Source organism: Portunus trituberculatus, chromosome 17 (genome assembly GCF_017591435.1).
Source record: "Portunus trituberculatus isolate SZX2019 chromosome 17, ASM1759143v1, whole genome shotgun sequence".
Taxonomy (NCBI): Eukaryota; Metazoa; Arthropoda; class Malacostraca; order Decapoda; family Portunidae; genus Portunus; species Portunus trituberculatus.
In genome coordinates this window covers 15,664,478-15,684,122 of record NC_059271.1, presented here as the reverse complement: position 1 = coordinate 15,684,122, position 19,645 = coordinate 15,664,478, and the positions used below count along the sequence as shown (strand labels likewise).

General features: G+C 42.5%; 1 protein-coding gene across 4 annotated transcripts in view; it reads left to right on the top strand.

Moving 5' to 3' along the window:
- Window positions 1-1,360: 1,360 nt before the first annotated feature.
- The window catches only part of LOC123504752 (modulator of smoothened protein-like), a 55,424-nt gene continuing 37,139 nt past the window's right edge, over window positions 1,361-19,645 (top strand). For all 4 annotated transcript variants that reach the window (XR_006674937.1, XM_045255533.1, XM_045255534.1 and 1 more), the window contains exons 1-2: window positions 1,361-1,717; window positions 12,385-12,440. Coding sequence is in view for 3 of the 4 variants with exons in the window: in XM_045255533.1 (XP_045111468.1) it covers window positions 1,615-1,717; window positions 12,385-12,440 (159 nt within the window). In the remaining variant the exon portion in view is untranslated. The remainder of the gene's footprint in view (window positions 1,718-12,384; window positions 12,441-19,645) is intronic.

Sequence of the window (19,645 nt, the reverse complement as noted above, 5' to 3'; positions counted from 1 at the left end):
TCAACATGTTAGAAGCAGTTCAGAGAAGAGCAACTAGGATGATACCAGCATTAAAGCGCCTGGAGTATAGAGATAGATTAAAGGAATTAAACATGTTTTCATTTGAGAGGAGATGTATAAGAGGGATATGATAGAGTTATTTAAAATGTTCTCAGATACAAACTACATAGATGTGAGATCTTTCTTTACCTTAGAGGAGGAAGTAGGACTAGAAATCATGGCAGGAAGATTAGAAAGCAAGGCTGCAGGTTAGATATAAGAAAATATTTCTTTAGTCATAGGGTGGTAGACTTCTGGAATGCATTGCCAGAGACGGTTGTAAATAGCACTAGTTTGACAATGTTTAAAAACAGATTAGATAAGCACTTAAATTTATTAGATTTATAATTATGTATAGCGCTGCATGATAGTTTTTATAAGAAATTTACTATAGTTAAACAAGACATGATCCCCATGTATGGGGATCACAGATTGTAGAGGAATTCGCTGCAGGACTTAGCCCTGTTAATGGGCCAAATATTTAGAATTAGTATATAATGTATTGTGTACTTGTAAGTGTATCTTTAAGTACTGATGACGAGGTCGCTGTGCGACTGATACAGGATAACCTAGATGGGCCCTGGTGGCCCTTTGTTATCCTATTATTTATGTTATATGTTATGTCATGTTATGTATGATGCTTTTGAAAAAAAATAACCGCGTCAGAAACAGTTCTGCGAGCAGTTTTCCCTAGTCTTCGTTCCCTTCTTGTGGCTGTTTACATTAGTAGGTCCTTTTTTTGTCCTGTGGGAGTTATGGTGTCTATAGATTACACGTCACGGACGTAAAATGAGAGCCCGCCATGTTAGTTGTAATTAAATGACGTATCACAACAAAACCAATCACGCACGTTTGACTATAGGACGTCCAGTGAGAGCCTACCATGCCAGGAATTACTAGTCTTATAGTATTGCATTTGCTTTTCTTAGGAGAGGGTGAAACATGTCAGTTAATGCATTTTGTAAATATACTTAAGGTTATTTATTTTTGTACTGCAATACATTAGTTTTCTATGAACATTTGTTTTGGGGATGGGTGGCAGGCTCCTCCCATCTCCTTTGTTGTACTTTTTTTTCAACAATAAACTTATCAAATCAAATCAAATCAATACCATTTGCTAAGCTTCTTTCACTATGGGGCATAGACGCCTAGTGTTGTTCTTTAGGAGGGAATTGGTAATGATAGAGAGGTTCCATTACTAGTTATAAATTATATTATTTGCCTTTGTATTACCTGTCTTCCATGAATTTTGATCATCATAATTCTTTCTTTCTTCCTGACTTGGTGCTACTGACATAATCGAGATTAAGATTACTGATGACGACGATTACTCTTCAGTCTTTACTCACAGTGTTTACCTAAACCCAAAGGCGGAGCAGAGATGTATTCTAGCTGCCAGATTCGGTTTATTGGGGAAAACCAATGCTGGTAACCTTTCCATTGAATCATTAAGCGGAAGAGTGCACTACATATTCCCAGGAAAAGCTAAGGCTCCTGTGGATTTGGGAAAATGTGAGATAGAGGAGTTTTGGCTCAGTTTTCCCGCAGTCGCCTCCCTCCCTTGGCATCAACAGAATGGATAAGCTCACCATCATCTCAGGGGCGTTGTTCCTGGCGGCAGACATATTCGCTGTGGTGAGCCTAGCCATGCCTGACTGGATAGTGTCAGACATTGGAGGTGAGTGCATCAGCCACTACTGAATGGGGAGGGGGGGAGGCAGTACAAATGACAGGTATCAGGATGATTCGACGAAATTCCGTTTCAACGACACCGTCAAACCGGCATTACCCTAATATACACGTCCCTCCAGCTCTCCTCGTTTCCTCGCTCCCCTTTCGCATCTCTTTCACACAGCTGATATGACGTCACATTTTTATGAAGCCGCGCGATTGGTCAACAACACATGCACATTCGTCCTTCCTATTCACTTGTTCTTTAACATATTTTCACTTCCCTAATTTGTTATCATTTTCATTCCCATTTCCCCCCTATTCTTTATCCATTTTCTATCTGCTATTTTATTACCATTCGTCCTCTTCCCTTATTTGTTACCATATTCTCATTCCAATTCTCAATAAATATCTAGAACAAGTCTTTCCTCCCTATCATTACTGATTCCCTCCTCCCCAAGAACAGCAAGCTTGGAGACATTGAGGGAAAACAGGGTATTTGGGTGGGGAAAGCTAAAATAGATCATTTTTGGCAATTAAGAAATCTAGGGGAAAATGCCAGTATTTTACCAAAAAAAGGCAAAATCATGTCATTTTTTGCAAAATATTTTCAAATGATTTGCTCTAGACTAGCTGGGGATGCTGTGGCTCCCATACACCCCCTCTGAACAAGCTGAGTGAGGGTGCAGACCCCCCCCCAGACCTCCCATAGTTATTAGCCAAACCCTAAACAAAACCTAACTTGAACTAATTTTAACCTAGATACAAACTGTAGTGAAGCATTGGCAATGCTGCTCTCCAATAACAGAATGGCTTACCACAGCTGCTCCCTTCTAACAGAAAAACAGGACGCTGCTGTGCTGCACCCCTTCAAGGAATGTCTGGTAGTAGCTATCTGATATTACTCACAGTTTGGGAAACAAAATCAACTTGTGATACACACACACAGTTGAACTCTTGCATATTTGGTGTAGGGATGATAGAACTTTAAAAAAAGAAAAGAAAAAAAGCCTGAACTCATAGTCTGAGCAGTGTGCTGGCATCCACAGTGAAAATAACTTAGCAACTGGTAGAAGCTGACGTGTTTTGCCCTCTCTCATGAGAAACAAATGTAATACTATATAAGTAATTCCTAGCATGGCAGGCTCTCATTGGAAGTCTTATAGACAAAGATCTGTGATTGGTTTTATCCTGATTGGTCATTAACCAACTACCGGTATGGGTAGCTCTTATTAGAAGTCCATGACACATGATCTATAGACACCACAAATCCTGCAGGACCCACAGTGCCCTAATACTAATGTAAACAGCTACAAGAAGAAGAGGAATACTGCTCGCTAAACTTTGTTTCTGACGTAATTCTGAGTTTTCCAAAAGTATATGTATAAGCCAATAAAAGGCTTGTACCAGAAAGAAAAATAATAAACGTGAAGTAAAGTGAGTATATTAACACTTTTTTAGACATTAACCCAATTTCTTCCTATCCCCTTATTTATTATCCTCTTCCCCTATTAGTTATCCATTATTCTTTCTATCTGCTGCTTTATTATCATTTCCTCTTATTCCATTATTCATTATCATATTTTCATTCCCATTTCCTCCTATTTCTCTATTCATTATCTATTTTCTTTCTTTCATTTTATTTTAATTTCCTCCATTTATTATTGATTTTTTTCTATTCTGTTTTATATCCATTTCCTCCATTTATCCATTTTCTTTCTGTCTCCTGTTTTAATCTTATTTCCTCCATTTATTATTTCTTCTCTCTCTTTTCCTTATTGACCAATAGCTTGGTTTCATATATGTGATGTTAAATCAGCTACATGAAAGAGCTGCGAAGGGGGAGCTGGTAATTGAGAAGAGCTGGAGGGACATCTATATTAGGACATTGCCATTGAACCTTCCAAAATCACTCACCAAAAAGAAAAGTTGTGGATGTTTGGAGATGCTTGATGAAAGGCATGGGCTGAGGAATTCACTTTACTGTAGGATTATAGACTGAAGTAAGTCAGGGACCAACATGGACATCCAGGAGACACTAGAGGCGCACTTGATGGAGATACAGTATACCCTCACCCATTTGCGGTTCACTGTTCGCGGCCCCCGCATACTTGCGGATTTTGCTCTCAAAGTTTTTTTTTTCCATAATTTCGGCAATTTCGTGAATTTCTTTGGCCATTTTTAGCAGAAAGACGCTCACATTCACTGGTAAACAGTTTTAAATAATGTCAGTTAATGTAAAATAAAAAATTAGAAAAGAGAGATGATACAATATAACTGGTAAATAATTTTAAAATGACAATGTCAGTTATGAGCTTTTGTTTCTCCTTCCTGCTGATTGGCTGCAGACGACGTGACGTCAAGCATCTTCATGCGCGAGACGCTAAACAGCTCTCTCTCTCAGTCGCACGTGGGTTTTCAAATTATACTACATTACTACTGTTTTTAATTTATCATTACTACATTATTGCTGTATTAATGAGTAAGACTGTCTTTAAAATGTGTTTGGGAAGCATATTTTACTGTATATATTACCATACATAGGCGTTTTAAAACTGCATCAATAATTCGCGAATTTTTAGGATTTGCGGAAGGGGAGGGAACGAAAAGCGGGGGGGGATACTGTAGAGGCAGAAGACCTTGTGGTCATAGAGGGAGGAGAAAATGGCTTGGTGGAGATTGGAGCTAAGCACTCCCTTGTGGAGCTGGAAAAGGTGATGGGAATGGTGAGGAGAAAGATTAAGCAGAATCCAATGGTTGTATGCATTTCCATGTGAAGGGAAAAGAGGCCTCATGTTTTGGAAGGACCAGGCACTCAGTGAACTTGACCTATGTGGAGTCGCTGGAGGACTGGAGGTGCAACGGACTCTAGCTATGGAAGAAGTGTAGTTGGGATGAAATATGAGCACTTGATGGCATACACATGACCAACATGGGCAAGATGTGGATGGCAAGGTGCATGATAGAGTGGGCCCAATACAGGGAGGGAGACCAGACATAGGATGAGGAGTGCAGCCAGAGAGGGCAGATGGCATTTGCCTTCCTTAATACAAGGAGTTGGAGTGAAGGCAAATGGAGAACATGATAGAAGAAGGGGAAGGACTATGATGTCATAGGACTAGGTGAAGTAGGTTGGCATGGTAGCATAACTTGGAGTGAAGGAGATTGAATAGATCTAGGCAGAGGACAGAAGATAGGTGAATAGAAGGGAGGAGGTGTGGGTGTAGTGATACGAGTGAGAGAGGGTAGAAATATAAAGGAAGGGATGCTGACTAGTGACATGGAAAATAGGCTAGGATACAATAAAGGAGATATCATAGCAATAAGGATAGTTGATTAGGCAGATTTATGGTAGGTGACAGTAGTGTACATGGGTGTAGAAGAATGAGAAAATGAATATGCCAACAGACAGATGTATGATGTAATGTCTGATATTGAGGAATGGTGGGAACAGAAAAGTGGCTGGTAATAGAGGACATTAATGGGCACATTGGCTTGATGGAGGAGTCATTATAGATGACCAAACGTTCCTTGACTTTGTCAGTGGGACTGGGGTTAGGATAAAGAATTGGGAGTTGGAAAACCTGGTAACATGGATAGATGGATGCAGAGAGTCAGCTATAGACTATATTTTAGTAAATGACCCCATTGAGAAGTTGGGATGCAAAATATGGAAAAATGAAAACATTGATATTTCTGATCTCATCCGTGTATGGGTAACCTGTGGGAAAAAAAAGAAAAGGAGAGACATTAGAAGGGAAGGATGGAAAGAGATATGGGACATTAAAAAAAGCTAACTGGATTAAGAGTGAATATTGTCATGCATTGGGAGAAACCATGCCAGGGGAGTTGGAGCAAGGTGGCAGATCAATCACTGAATGGGAACATTACAATAAAGACATGATAAGGCAACAGATAAAGAGAACTATAGGCACAAAATAACTGAAAGTAGATAAGATAGTACACAAAGTATGGTGGGACAAAGAAGTAGTGAAAGTAATCAAAGATGGGAAGAGAGAGATTATAAAACAAAGGAGCCTAGCATAACATGTTAAGGTGGACAGAGTCAGATATGAAACTGAGTGGAAGGAAGCATGGGAGAGCTACTGGGAGACTAAAGCCCTGTACACACTATGCATGTATCAGCCACATGTTGCAGTAGTGGTAGTATTTGAAAAAACAAAAAGCAGCTAAACTGTACTGCAACACTGCTCACTTGTTCCCATGCACTGCTGGTCACTTCTATGGTTTAGCTTTCTTTATGTGGGGATGTCTGTGTCTGCCAGTGATGTCTGTTAAAAGACTGTACTGTGGATTGCAGTTATTCTGTGTGCTGCAAAAATGAGGAAGAAACGTCAAATTTTATAGTGGAAACAATGGGTTTCTCGGCGACTTCTGAAAGGGAGCTACAATCAAATATTTTTGGAGCTGCAAGTCAAAACTCTAACAGACTTTGAAAATTATACAAGAATGCCAATCGCTGCATTTTATAAATTTGCTGTCAAAAATTCAGCAGCATACAGGCAACCCCCGTTTAACGAAGGTTCACACAACGAAATTTGGCTATAACGAAGGTTTCATTTTACTACCATCTGCTCGTTTAACGAACACCAAACTAGCTTTAACGAAGTTTTATCCAGATAATTTTTTTCCAAATTTGAAAGCCCCACTGTATCATGCAAGCTGACAGGCTTTTGAATACACCAGGAGCTGCTGGTACTAAGGCCTGCCTTAGGAGAAATCCTGAGACACCTGTAGAATAAAGATCAAGATCAAGCCTCTCGTGGACAACACAGGCTCTGCCGATACAAAGGCCTCAGAAGAAATTCTGTGTCACCTTTAGCATCAAGATCACACGCACCACTCACTGCCCAGTCAAAACATAACAGCGTCACCAGCAGCTCATCTTCCTTAGTTCAACTTACCACCAAAATCCCCTGCAATGTGGCCTAACGTTCCTAAGAAGACCAGGAAGTGTCTTACTCTCGAAGTGAAGCTGGGTATTATTCACAGACAAGAGAAAGGCCAGAAAACTAATAACATTGCTTCCCACCATGGCTTGACTCCATCTACTGTCTACTATTTTCAAGTAAAGAAACTCTATTAAGAAGGCTAGTGAGACCTCATCTTCCTTGCAAGCTAAAAGAACCACCAGAACTCATTACTCTACAATGGATAAAATGGAAAGCCTTGTGGAAATATGGTACATAAGTTTTGTATGCAGTACCATGATGCGCACTTTGTTTACATTCCACAGGTTGCCGGTTAGTGTATTTCCCGTTTCACTCTCCCTCCCTTCATAAAGTTAAGATCATCAACATTATAAAGTTACGTACATACATACATTAGTGTTAGTGTACATTATAAAGACTTAAACTAAACTACCTAAGTGTTTAACTTCATAATTTTACTTTCATTAAACCTTTTACTGTACTATGATGCACTCTCACTTTGCTTACTCTCAATGGAAGGTCAGATCAGGGGTTAAACTTGTTATAATCGGTTCGCTTAACGAAGTTTCGCTTAACGAAGTGTTTTTTAGGAACGTAACCCCTTCGTTAAACGGGGGTTGCCTGTACTTGTAATATATAGCTACAAGTTATTGGAGCTACAGCTGCGGGCACGTCCTCCAGCTGTGAACTCTGGCGCATCACTGAGCAGCCACATGAAATAGGAGGAGCCCTTCAACATGCTCATGATGCAGCCTTGTGTTGAAAAAGCTGTTTTCAACACATCCATGCAATACTGTGTGTATCGTGAAGCATAGTGTGTACAGGCCTTAAGAAAAAAGGCCCAAATTGTGATACAGAAAAAGATAGTAGGCTGGGAGAAGGAACAGGCACAGACACACAACAACTTGTCTCGAAGATAAAGGGAAAAGGAATGTTGGAAGAGATTGAAAAGCAATCTAGGCAGGACCAGGTCACACAGAGATATAAAGTTAAAGAGTAAATGTAAAAACATAACAAGGAGGAAGAGATTAAAGCAACTTTGAGTGACTACTGTAGGAGAGTGGTATGGAAGGATCCTAGGGAAGGACCTTTAGGAAACCTAGTTATACATAGTGAAACAAGAACCATGGATAGTGTGGGGATTAATAGCCAGGAAGCAGTGAAGGCTATTAAGAATGGTAAATCATGTGGAAAATATAGTATAATTGGAGAGTTTATTAAGTTTGGGGGTGAAGTACTTTGAGAAACTTTAGTAAAGCTATTTCAGGAAGTCTTGGAAACAGGAGAAATACCGGAGAAGTGGAAAAGAAGCAGGATAACTCTAGTCAATAAAGGAGGGGGGAAGCTGAGGGAAGAGATAAATAACTACGGTATAGGCTTATTACTGTGATGAATGTTATAGCTAAGGTTTTTGGACATATAATCAACAACAAAATGATCTGTCTTGGATAGAGGAGAGGAAAGCCCTAGGAGAAGAGCAGAGTGGCTTTAGGATGGGATGAGGAGATTAGAAAACGTCTATGTTATAAGGGAGATAATAGACAGAAATAGAAATTTAGATAAGAACTGTACAGGGGATCCTCGTGATTCGACCGTCTGCAGTTCGAATTATTGCCAATTTGAACTCAGTTAATTAGTACCCAATCCTCAAGGTTCGACTGACTGACTTGCTAATTCGACATTCATATCTCGCGCGCCACTCACCTGGTGAAATTTGCTGCCACCCCAAATTTGCCGCAAAACCGCCTGGCAGAAGTGTAAACCGACGCTACCCTGTGTCGTCGCTAAGGCGGTGTCACACTACCACTTTTCCGTGAACCTTTTCTGTCAACTTTCTGAAGACTGTCAACTTTTGTCAATGCTCGTCGTCACACACAAACTCGCTTCCGCCTTTGTTGTGTTTGTCAACTGTAAACAAACATGGCGGCCCCTTCACCCACAGCAAGCCGTTGCTATTTTTTCTTTGCTATTTTTGGCCTTTAATGCTCCCTATGAGAAACTCTTCAGACAGCTTTGTCCACTCATAAACAACAGAGCTGCTCATCTTGGCCAGTTGTTCCTTGGAAGTTCTGCGTTGGAGCGTCGCAGTCCCAGACAAATGTAAACAAACAACTGAACTACTTTTCACTGTTAAGCTAGGAGAAAAAATATACCGTATATATACAAATATATTTACATATACTTATCAATATTCTATTGATTTGAGATTATAGCATCATTCTAATTAACAAGAAAATTAATCTTATTATAAAAGTGTTAATTAGAAACCATAGATCTTAATTTGACTAAAAATTGACGCTAGAGGAAAACATGCGTTTCGTCTGGCTCAAGATGACGGAAAGCCACCTCCATTCCCAGCCCTAAGAAGCACAATTTCCTGCCTTTCAAAGATAAGCTTGAGTTTATAAGAAAGTGTGAGGCAGGTATAGCTCACAGTGTCGTTGCAGTGCAAATGGGTGTCCCTAGATCAATTGTATCAACAATTTGGAAGAACAAGGACAAGTACCGCGAGACTGCTGCAAATGTTTTTATTTCCAAAAATGTACTGTACAGCACCACCCTAATGTGTTTAATGAAAAGAAAAAGTTAGATATAAATGAAGCCTTTAATAGTACTGATTTAGTCTAAGTTAGTGTTTTTTAGAGGTTATAGTGGTTTTGAGGGGGACTAGGCTGGAGGTTGGTCCCTATCCCCACTAATTCTTAAGTATATTATGGGAAAAATTGCTTCACAATTCGAATAAACGCTAATTCAATTGATGAAAAACCGCCCTAACCCTGTCGAATTGTGAGGATCCCCTATATCTCACATTCCTAGACTTAGGAGGACTAGGACTTAGGAGGGTTGAGGGCCAGTGGGTGGTAGGTAACAACATACTAGAGGTGGTGGATGAATATTGATCCCTAATATAGTTACTTAGGACTAGAAGTAAGTAAGCAAGGAAGGGATAGGAGGAGAGAGAGAGACAAAGAGCAATCAATGAAGATAAGGCCAGGAAAATGACAGGAATGATAATTAATGGAGGTAGTAGGACAGTTAATAAGTAGGAGGTGGGCAGGAGCCTGTGGATAGGTATGGCATTGCCTTACTGTCTGTTTGGCTCAGAAGTGATGTGCTAAAAGGAAGATTTAATGAAATTAGATAGAACTCAGAATATGATTGGTAGATGGATGCTGGGAGTGCCAAGGGACACAGCAGTGGAAGCAGTTAGAGGGGACATGGGCTGGAGTACCTTCAGGGAGAGGATCGTTAAGGGGAAGTTAAGTTTCATTAAGAAAATAGAAGAGTTGAGTGATGACAGATCTGGAAAGAAGGCAATATCACTGCACTAAGGAGAAAGATCTAGAGGTGGAGGAGGAGAGAGAACTTAGAAGATAACTGGGATGGAATATGCCTCAAGGAGGTGAAGAAATTAATAGAAGACAGTGGAATGGTTAGATGGCAGATGGAAAAGGAGGGGAAATCAATGCTAAAATGATATAAAAGGAACAAGAAAATTGAAGCCCAACAGTGGCATGTGGGAGATTGGGGAAATAGATTACTGCCAAAAGCAAGAACAGGGACATTAGAGGTAAAGGCCAAGAATCAGGAAACACCAGACCAGCAGGACTGTGACTTTTGTACAGGGAAGGAGACAGTGGAACACTATATAGTAGAATGTAGGAGGTTTGAGGGAGAGAAGAGTAGATTGATAGAGGCAGTCATAGAGGTCATAGGAAGGCAAGAGTGGGAGACTAGGCTAAGGGAGGAGGACGTTGGGATCCTAACTGTGCTGGGTCTGTTGGGGAGTAGGGAGAAAAAGGATTGCCTGGGTGAGACAACCAGAGCCTTCCTCATTGAAACATGAGAAGTGTGTAGGACAGCGCAGCAAACAGGCCGGGACATACACATAAATGTGTAAATATTGAAAAAAATTTGTAGGATATTGCATCTTTTCTGTGTTTGTTATGCACAAGTAGTGGGGAGACCAAAGCAGACTGGCAGCAGAGACAGGCCCTCAGCATTATAAAATGGAACAGGTCCACAGAAGAAGAAGTCGACCCTTCCAATACAGTACCGTTGAAACTTCCACATGGAAAAAAAAAAAAAAAAGAATGCAGTCTGTCTAACCTGTATTACTGCAAGTCCAAGTCCCACAGATTTTTATGATAGGTCATGTCACTACCTTTTTTGCTTCCAGAACAAATACTGATCGCATTTCAAGATTTCTAGGATATTGTCAGACCATCACATCATCAAGGTTTTCATAATCTGCAACAGTATTATGGAATCTATGTGAATTTCTCCCTGCACGTGTCCTCCATCTTCTTGGAGTATATTTGGGCAAGTTATTAGAACAATGATGTTGAGGTGTAGCATAATGGCCCGGACAAACTCTGCCCCAAGGCATGAAATGAAAATTACATAAATTTGTAGGAATTAATTGAAGTCCATCATAAATGTGGACAGGTTACCACCCAGTGCTAGCTGGTTATAGAGGAGAAGCCGTAGCATTACCAGCGCATCACATTTTGTTACTAGCAGTGAAAGATATTTGATATATGGAAAGTGTACAATGTAGAATCAATTTAGGTCCTTAGAACCAATTGCAATGTGTATTAAAGAATGAGTTATGCACACTTGCCCTCTGCATGGAGTGTGAATCAGAGGTACAGAAAGAGTTGCAAATCCATAAGAATCAATGTAAGTCAAGGTGACTTTCACCCCTATGCCCCACTGCGTGCAGCATATGTCTTGTATGGGAATCAAACAGTACAAAGATGTAGGATGGTGTAAACTTTGAGCCAACTAGACCGCCAAGTGTGTCTAGGCCATAAGACATGCTCAGTGAGTTTATAGATTACGCTTGTTATTGCCATAATCTCGTTTTTTAATGATCAAATTGAGTTATAATAAAGCATTAATATTCTTAAAGAAAGAGTGTTTTATATTCACGAGTTTGCATTTAAGTTTTCATATTAGGTATTACCCACAAGTTAGTAATGAAATATTAAAGATACTTAAAGAGTGAGCATTTTATATGCCTATTTCCATTATTTGCATCAACCACAAAGAAAGTATGTCGGAAGTTTCAATGACATTTAAAAGTTCGATTAAAATCTCTAATTTCCACCGTTGAAACTGCACATCGTTGAATCTGTTTGTATTCCAAATGCCATGCTTACAGGCGTTCTTTAACACTGGTAATGAACCTCATTACTCCTTATTAACTGGGATTATGTGGTGGACAGCTGTGTCTTTTAAATGTATTGTTCTTGGTCACTCCAGAATTTATTTATTTGTCTTTTATGTTTTTATTTGTTTTTTCATATTCTTTTATGGTGTCAGTTAATTACTTATTGTGGGAGTGAGTTCCATGTGTCAACCACTCTATATGTGAATTAATGTTTCCTTATATTTGAAAGTTTGCATTACAGATTGAATTTGAAAGCATGTAGAAGGCAATTGAATTTTTATTCTTTCATAATGTTATTGCATAATATTTGCATTTTGTATTTTTGTCTATAGATTTTAGCTTGCTTCATGACTAATGCTCTAGAGTACAAATACACATTGCTCACTAACCATAACACTTGTGTTCAGTTGTGCATTGGCACTTGAGGTGAAAGTTGTTCATGAGAGTACTGTGTACAAGAACACTATTTATTTTCAACCTAAGGAGGAGAAAAGTATTAATGATATTAGCAATAGGAAGCTTAAGCGTATTACTTTTGCTTTCCAGGAGACACAAGATTAGGACTCCTCTGGACATGTGAGACTCTCTACAAAAGATCACAAGTAAGTCTAGCTTAACTTTGAGGCTTGTTACTTGTTACTGAGAGGTAAACACAAGGTAAAAGTACAGTGGTACTTCGACATACGATCGCCCTAACATACAATTTTTTTTATGTACGACGAAAAATTTTATGTAATTTACGCCTTAAAATATGACAATATTTTTAAGATATGATTAGCCATCAGTAGGTGGTGCAGTAATCACTTGGCTATTCGCGTCCACCCAAACATTCAGCCTGCGTTATGTATCGTTGTTCATCCTTTGTGCATGTAAATGTCTGTGCTCCTCGGCAGTGTGTATTTTTTGTTGAGTTTTGTGAACTCAAGACCCTGTGATCATGGGTCCCAAAAGTAAATGTTTGGTGAGAAACACACAAAATAGCCTGTATTCACATACTGATTACACTTAGAAATTCAATAAACGAGTGAGTACAAATGATTTTCTGCCCACAAGCAACTCTTCCTCTTTGCAATGCAAAAAAATCAGGCCTTGTGTTTGATCGGGTTCAGTGGCCTTGGCTAAAGTGAGAGAAGACGGGCCCTTTGTATCCGCTCTCTCTCTCTCTCTCTCTCTCTCTCTCTCTCTCTCTCTCTCTCTCTCTCTCTCTCTCTCTCTCTCTCTCTCTCTCTCTCTCTCTCTCTCTCTCTCTCTCTCTCTCTCTCTCTCTCTCTCTCTCTCTCTCTCTCTCTCTCTCTCTCTCTCCTGCTGTCGCCTGTTCTGATACAACTCTCATTCAAAAGTTGTCTCCCCGTAACATGGTGAGAGACCTATAGAGAGGTATAGAAGTAATGCTCGCGGGAGAGGTGGTGGAATCAGACACAGTGAAATCACTTGCTACCACCCTCCATCGTTGGTGACAGTGACATAGAGCATATGTTTACTCCTGCCCACAAGCAACTCTTCCTCTTTGCAATGCAAAAAACCAGAAGTCTCTAGATGTTATGGTTACCAAAATATCACAGGTTGAATGAGGTAGTATCATTGGTTTACTTGGCCTTGCGTCCGATCGGGTTCAGCATCCTTGGCTAGAGCGTGAGAAAACGGGCCCCTTGTATCCTCTCTCTCTCTCTCTCTCTCTCTCTCTCTCTCTCTCTCTCTCTCTCTCTCTCTCTCTCTCTCTCTCTCTCTCTCTCTCTCTCTCTCTCTCTCTCTCTCTCTCTCTCTCTCTCTCTCTACTGTCGCCTGTTCTGAGACCACTCATTCAAAAGTTGTCTCGCCGTAACATGGCGAGAGACCCAAGATATAGAAGTAAGGCACGTGGGAGAGGTAGCGGAATCAGACACAATGAAATCACTGTCAATCGCTCCTACCATTTATCGTTAGTGACACAGTGACGTAGAGCATATGTTTACTCCTGATGAGTGTTGCCAGCTCACAAGCAAAGAAAACAGAAAGAAAATAACTAAAATATAGCCGTAAAGAGCCTAAACGTCTATCGACGTCCTCCGTACCTTGCTTGATGAACGTCTATTGATGTGTTCCAAGTTTTGTGGGTTAAGTTGTTAATTTTGAGCATTATAGTTAATTTATATCATGCATACAATAAACATTGTATTTATCTTATATTAAATCTGTATTTGGTTGGTATTTAAAGCATGTTATTTTATTTATTTATTTATTTTTTTGGGTGGGGGGTAAATTCATATCACAAGAACGAATTAATTGTATTTCCATTAATTTCTAATGGAATTTCTAATGGAAAAATTGATTTGATATACAATTTTTTTATATACAACGATCGTCATATAACGAATTAAAATTGTATGTCGAAGTACCACTGTATTATGCATATTAAGACTAGTCACAGCATTGGTGAAAATATAGTTGTAAATTAAAAGCATGGAACTAAATTGGGAAATATATTTTGTATGATATTGATGGAAAAGTGTTACAGAAAATGTTTTGCTGATCAGAAATATTTTTAAATTGTTTAAAGTTAATATAGTGAAGACTCAATACTCGAACGTCCAATTAGTCAAACTTTTCAATGCTCAAATGCAAAAGTTGTATTTAATACTCAAAAAAATGTTTGATAGTTGAATGTCCACACACGTGGTTGTAAACAAAGGCTCCCTGGCCTCCCCTCTCCTCCCTTCGCCAGTTGTGGTGCTTTGGTCATCAGAATAACAATCTTGTGTATTCTGTCTATAGCTTTTTATTTATAAACTTACATTAACACCAAAGGCTTATTAGGGGTAAAAATATCTGGTAATAAAATGGCTGCACATTTGGTCATGTACAAAGGTCTGTCTTCTCCCTTCTCGCAACCATCTCTGTCCTGTTCGGTAATGCTGGTAATCTGGTATACTGGATGCCTGTGTGCATCCCTAGTCCTGCCGCTGTATTGAGAAAAACAACATTCTTCTGTGATCTGTCGGTAGTTTTCCATTTAGAAACTTACGATGGCACCAAAGAGGCTTAATAGTGGTAAAAATAAGGAATCTGGTGAGAGTTCATGTACAGTAATACTCCGCTTAACGAACAGGATAGGGGTGTCAAAGCGGTTCGTAGAGCAAAAATTTGTTAAGCGGACGTAATTTTCCCATAGGAAATAACGGAAATAGGGGGGGATGCGTTCTGGGCTGGTCCCCAACATACCATATGGAAAAAAAAAAAAAAAAAAAAAATATATATATATATATATATATATATATATATATATATATATATATATATATATACAGTAAGGTCTCGGTTTACGTTAGAGTTACGTTCCTGAAACATGACGTAAGTTGATTTTGTACGTAACTCGAGTTTCCGTACATTTCAAAGCATATTATTGAGTTTTCAACCAATCATTGTTTATGGTCATTCAGGTAAGTAAAAGGTTATATTGTTATATTATTTACAACTATGTAGGAATATGAAACACAAGCTTGTTTTTGTTGTTGATTAGGGCCGCGAACGCAAAGGACTGCAGGTTGCCAAGAGGGGTGGACACCTGAGGCCAGCAGGAGAGTGGGCAGGTCGAATGTTGTGACGCCCAGGGCGGACAGCTGGGAGCGTAGTGCAGTGCGGTGGGAGTAGAAGCGTGGGCAGCTGAGCAGGAAATGCAATAGGGATCAGCAGACAGGCGCAGACGGTGCAAGTGAGCTGCGAGTGTCGTGTGGCCCAGGCGAAGGCTCCGGAGTTGTTATTGTTGTGATGGTGGGTGCACGAGCCCTCAAGGTCGTCAACCTCCCCGTTGTCATGGTAACGGGCTTCCCATTTTCTTTTTCCCTCCCTCACACACAGCTGCTGCCTCACTCGCTCACTCATTTTGCCATTGAGCAAGATACTAAGAACTTGAGTCAGTAAACGCAGAAGTAGGGTAACTCTTGTCAGGGGTGACGGTGTGGTGGAACTGAGGCAGGGTGTTATTGTATTCAAGCATGAAGCGGGCGGTGTGGCGAGTAACCACTAGTGACGCCTGGCGGCCAACAATAACAATGAATCCCACGCTTTACGATTTGTAAATTTTCAATTTTTTTAATCTTAAATTACCTTATGGTGGACTGATGTAACTACGAGTTTGACGTAACTCGAGACCGACGTAACGTGGGACCTTACTGTATATATATATATATATATATATATATATATATATATATATATATATATATATATATATATATATATACACACATTTGGCAGCATATTGGGCCACCAGTGTACCACTACTTTTATGATGTCATATGAGTCATTGGAAGTTAGTGGAGCTACATACAAATTCTCTCACATTCTTGCATATATGTTCATAAAACAACATTTCTATTAGCTTTTTACAAACCTTGCCCCCAAGAAAGGATTGTTTTGTAATGCATAAAGTGAAATCTTACATGGAATACCACATTTTAGTATTCATGTACGCTCATGCCATGAGGATAACCTTGACTCCGTGGCACTGAGTGATAGTGAACTATTAATGAAATACCGCGGTATTTAATAGTAATTCACTATCATTCAGTGCCACGGAGTCAAGGTTATCCCCGTGGCATGAGCGTATACGAATACTAAGATATGATATCCATTATAGCAGGCAATAGAGGAGTGGAAACATAAACATCATGATGAAAGTAACACGCAAGCAAAAGAGTCACAAGAAGAAGAAGAAGCGGCCGAGTGGCCGTGAGTCAGGGGGCCAGGGGGGGCTGTCCGGGGGCTTGAGGTGGCTTCCAAGCGTTCTCATCCTCCTAAGGATGACGCTAAAAGGATCAAGAAGTCCCACCCCACCTCAGTGGTGACCGGTGCCCTGGCTCCTTCCCAGGCCCGGTCGGTGGGGGCGGACAGGGAGAGGGTGGACCATTGCACTGCTCCTGGCCCCTTCCCCAAGTCCCAGGGTGAGGGCCCAGGCAAGGGTGATGCTCTGCCCCTTCGCCTATCAGGTGGCTTGCCCACGCCCTTTCCACGGGCTGCCACCTATGTCCTTTCGGCCGCTAGGGGCTCAGAGTCAGCCGACCCCCCTATGTCCTACCAAACCCACTGTCTTACGCCAGAGAGGCGCCAGGACCTCCCCTCCCCTCGAGGTGTGTGCTTCCCCTCTGAGGCTGGCGTCTCCGCTCCTGGAGGCACCCCCCAGACTGCCCGTCTCCTGGGTAGTGACCTTCTCCTCATTGATAGCACTGATAGACAGGTACTCCATGTTTCCCCCCGGCCTTCTTGTTCGGGGTGGCAGGGCTCGGCCTCCTTGTCTCCAGGACCTGCCCCGTCCCTCCACATCCCCGGGGAGCTGGAGGAGGATGAGATCCAGCCCCCATCGGCCTCCATGTACCATCACATGATGGATTACTTCAATTCAGCGTTTGAGGACACGAGGGGCCAAAGGCTTGAGCAAGAGGGTCCTCTCGCGCCCGGAGCTGGTGCTCCTGAGTCACAGGGAGGGCCGATTCTCCTCGCTAGGGCTCAACCCCTCCAGTTCTTCAGGGAGCAAGCCAACAATGCTTATCTGAAGGCCAATGACAGGAAGCCGGCTTCTCTTGGTTATCCTTCAGGCAGGTTTGCCAGGATGTACGCAGTTTTGGACCAGGAAGGCTCAGGGAAGGATACTGCCGTTAACCAGGACTTGCACCATGCCTTGAACTCGGGTTCCCGTGAGCCGAGGGTTATCCGTGACCAGCAGGAGGTCGCCAGGATGGAGGGAGTGGTTGGTCGTTCTCTGGACGCACTCAACTACCGGCAACCCCCGTTTAACGAAGGGGTTACGTTCCTAAAAACCGCTGAGGCTGTTATGTTTTGACTGGGGAGTGAGTGTTGCGCGTGTTGTCCACGAGAGGCTTGATCTTGATCTTGATCTTTATTCTATAGGGGTCCCAGGATTTTTCCTGAGGCAGGCCTTAGTACCAGCAGCTCCTGGTGTATTCAAAAGCCTGTCAGCTTGCGTGATATGGTGGGGCTTTCAAATTTGGAAAAAAATTACCTGGATAAAACTTCGTTAAAGCGAGTTTGGTGTTCGTTAAACGAGCAGATGGTAGTAAAATGAAACCTTCGTTGTAGCGAAATTTTGTTGTGTGAACCTTCGTTAAATGGGGGTTGCCTGTACTCTTTTTGGTGCTTAGGTGCCCTTCACCTACTGACGGTACCTCATCTCCCCTCGCACCTGTTGGATTTAGAGGGACAGCTCTTTAAGGCTGTTCGTATGGCCTTGAATGACATCTGCCGTGATTCTACTTACGTCAATGCCAATCTTCGGGCCTGGAGAAGGGAGTCCTACATTGCCCACCTCGGACCCACCTTCTCTCAGGTGGAGAAGGGCATCCTTAGATGGTCCCCCATCTTTTCTCCTCTCCTCTTTGATGAGGCCAAGCTGCAGGAGGCATTCCAGTCTTCCAAGAGTAATGCTGCCATGACTCTCCATGAGACTGCTCTCAGGGCCCTGGCTCGTCCACGTCCGGCCACCGGTACTCCCTTGATGGAGCGCGGTTCTGATCTTCCTGCCCCCTCAGCCTCGAGGCCTCCGGCTGCTCCTCCCCAGCGAACACAAGTTCGCCCTCATCCTGGGAATCCTCGGGGTGGATCTTCCGGACCGCTCTCTGCCCGCCCTAGTGGGCAGTCAGGAGGACGGAGGGGTAAGCCCTTTCGGAAATGACAGTCTTTCTCACCATGGGGTGGTGGGGGGCTGTCTGGCCCTTTGTTGGGAAGGTTGGCTCAAGATCGGGGCAGAGCAATGGGTCCTCAGCGTTCTGCGGGAAGACTACCAGATCCCCTTCTTTTCCCCTCCACCCCTGACCACTCTCTTCGAGGATCGCAGGGGTTATGCCCCAGGGTCACCCAAGGGTCTTGCCCTCGAGATGGAGCTCCAGCGTCTCTGGACAAAAGGGGCTATAGAGGAAGCGCCTCCCTCCCCAGGTTTTTACAGCCATGTGTTTGTCGTTCCAAAGGCTACAGGCGGGTTCCGCCCCATCATCGACCTCTCCCTCCTCAACAAGTACGTCGTCACCACCAAATTCAGGATGGAGACTGTCCGGACGGTAATGTCGGCCATCCGACAGGACGACTGGATAGTGTCACTGGACCTTCAGGACGCATATCTTCAGGTGCCCATTCATCCCCATAGCTGCCGGTTCCTGCGCTTTGTGTGGGAGGGGTACCACTTTCAGTTTCGAGTCCTCTGCTTCGGTCTCTCCATTGCTCCACAGGTTTTCATTCGTCTGATGGCTCCTGTTTCGGCGGAGTTCCATCGTCGGGGCTTCCGCATCCTTCGCTACCTCGACGACTGGTTGGTACTGGCCTCTTCAGCGGTAGAAGCTTGACACGCCACAGCCTGTCTGCTCAGGCTCTGCTCGGATCTGGGCATCCGAGTAAATTGGGAGAAGTCATCCCTGACCCCTGCACAGGAGAAGACCTTCCTCGGGATGGTGATTCGCTCCCCTCTTTTGAGGGTTTTCCCAACCCAGGGGAGGATTCGAGGCCTCCAGGATTTACTCTGCTCCTTTCTCAGTTGCCCGTCCCCCTCAGCGGAGCACTGGTTGAGACTTCTGGGGCACATGTCTTCCCTCATACATCTAGTGCCGGGATCCAGGAGGTGGACGCGTCTCCTGCAGATCCAACTGAACCAGCAATGGGACAGGTGGTCGATGCTAGACGACCATCCGGTCAGCTGGGACAGTGCTTCACGTCAGGACCTGGAATGGTGGCTGGAGGACGAGAACTTGGGGCAGGGTCAGCCTCTTCAGGTTGCCATTCCGGACCACCTTCTCTACACGGATGCCTCTACAGTTGGCTGGGGTGC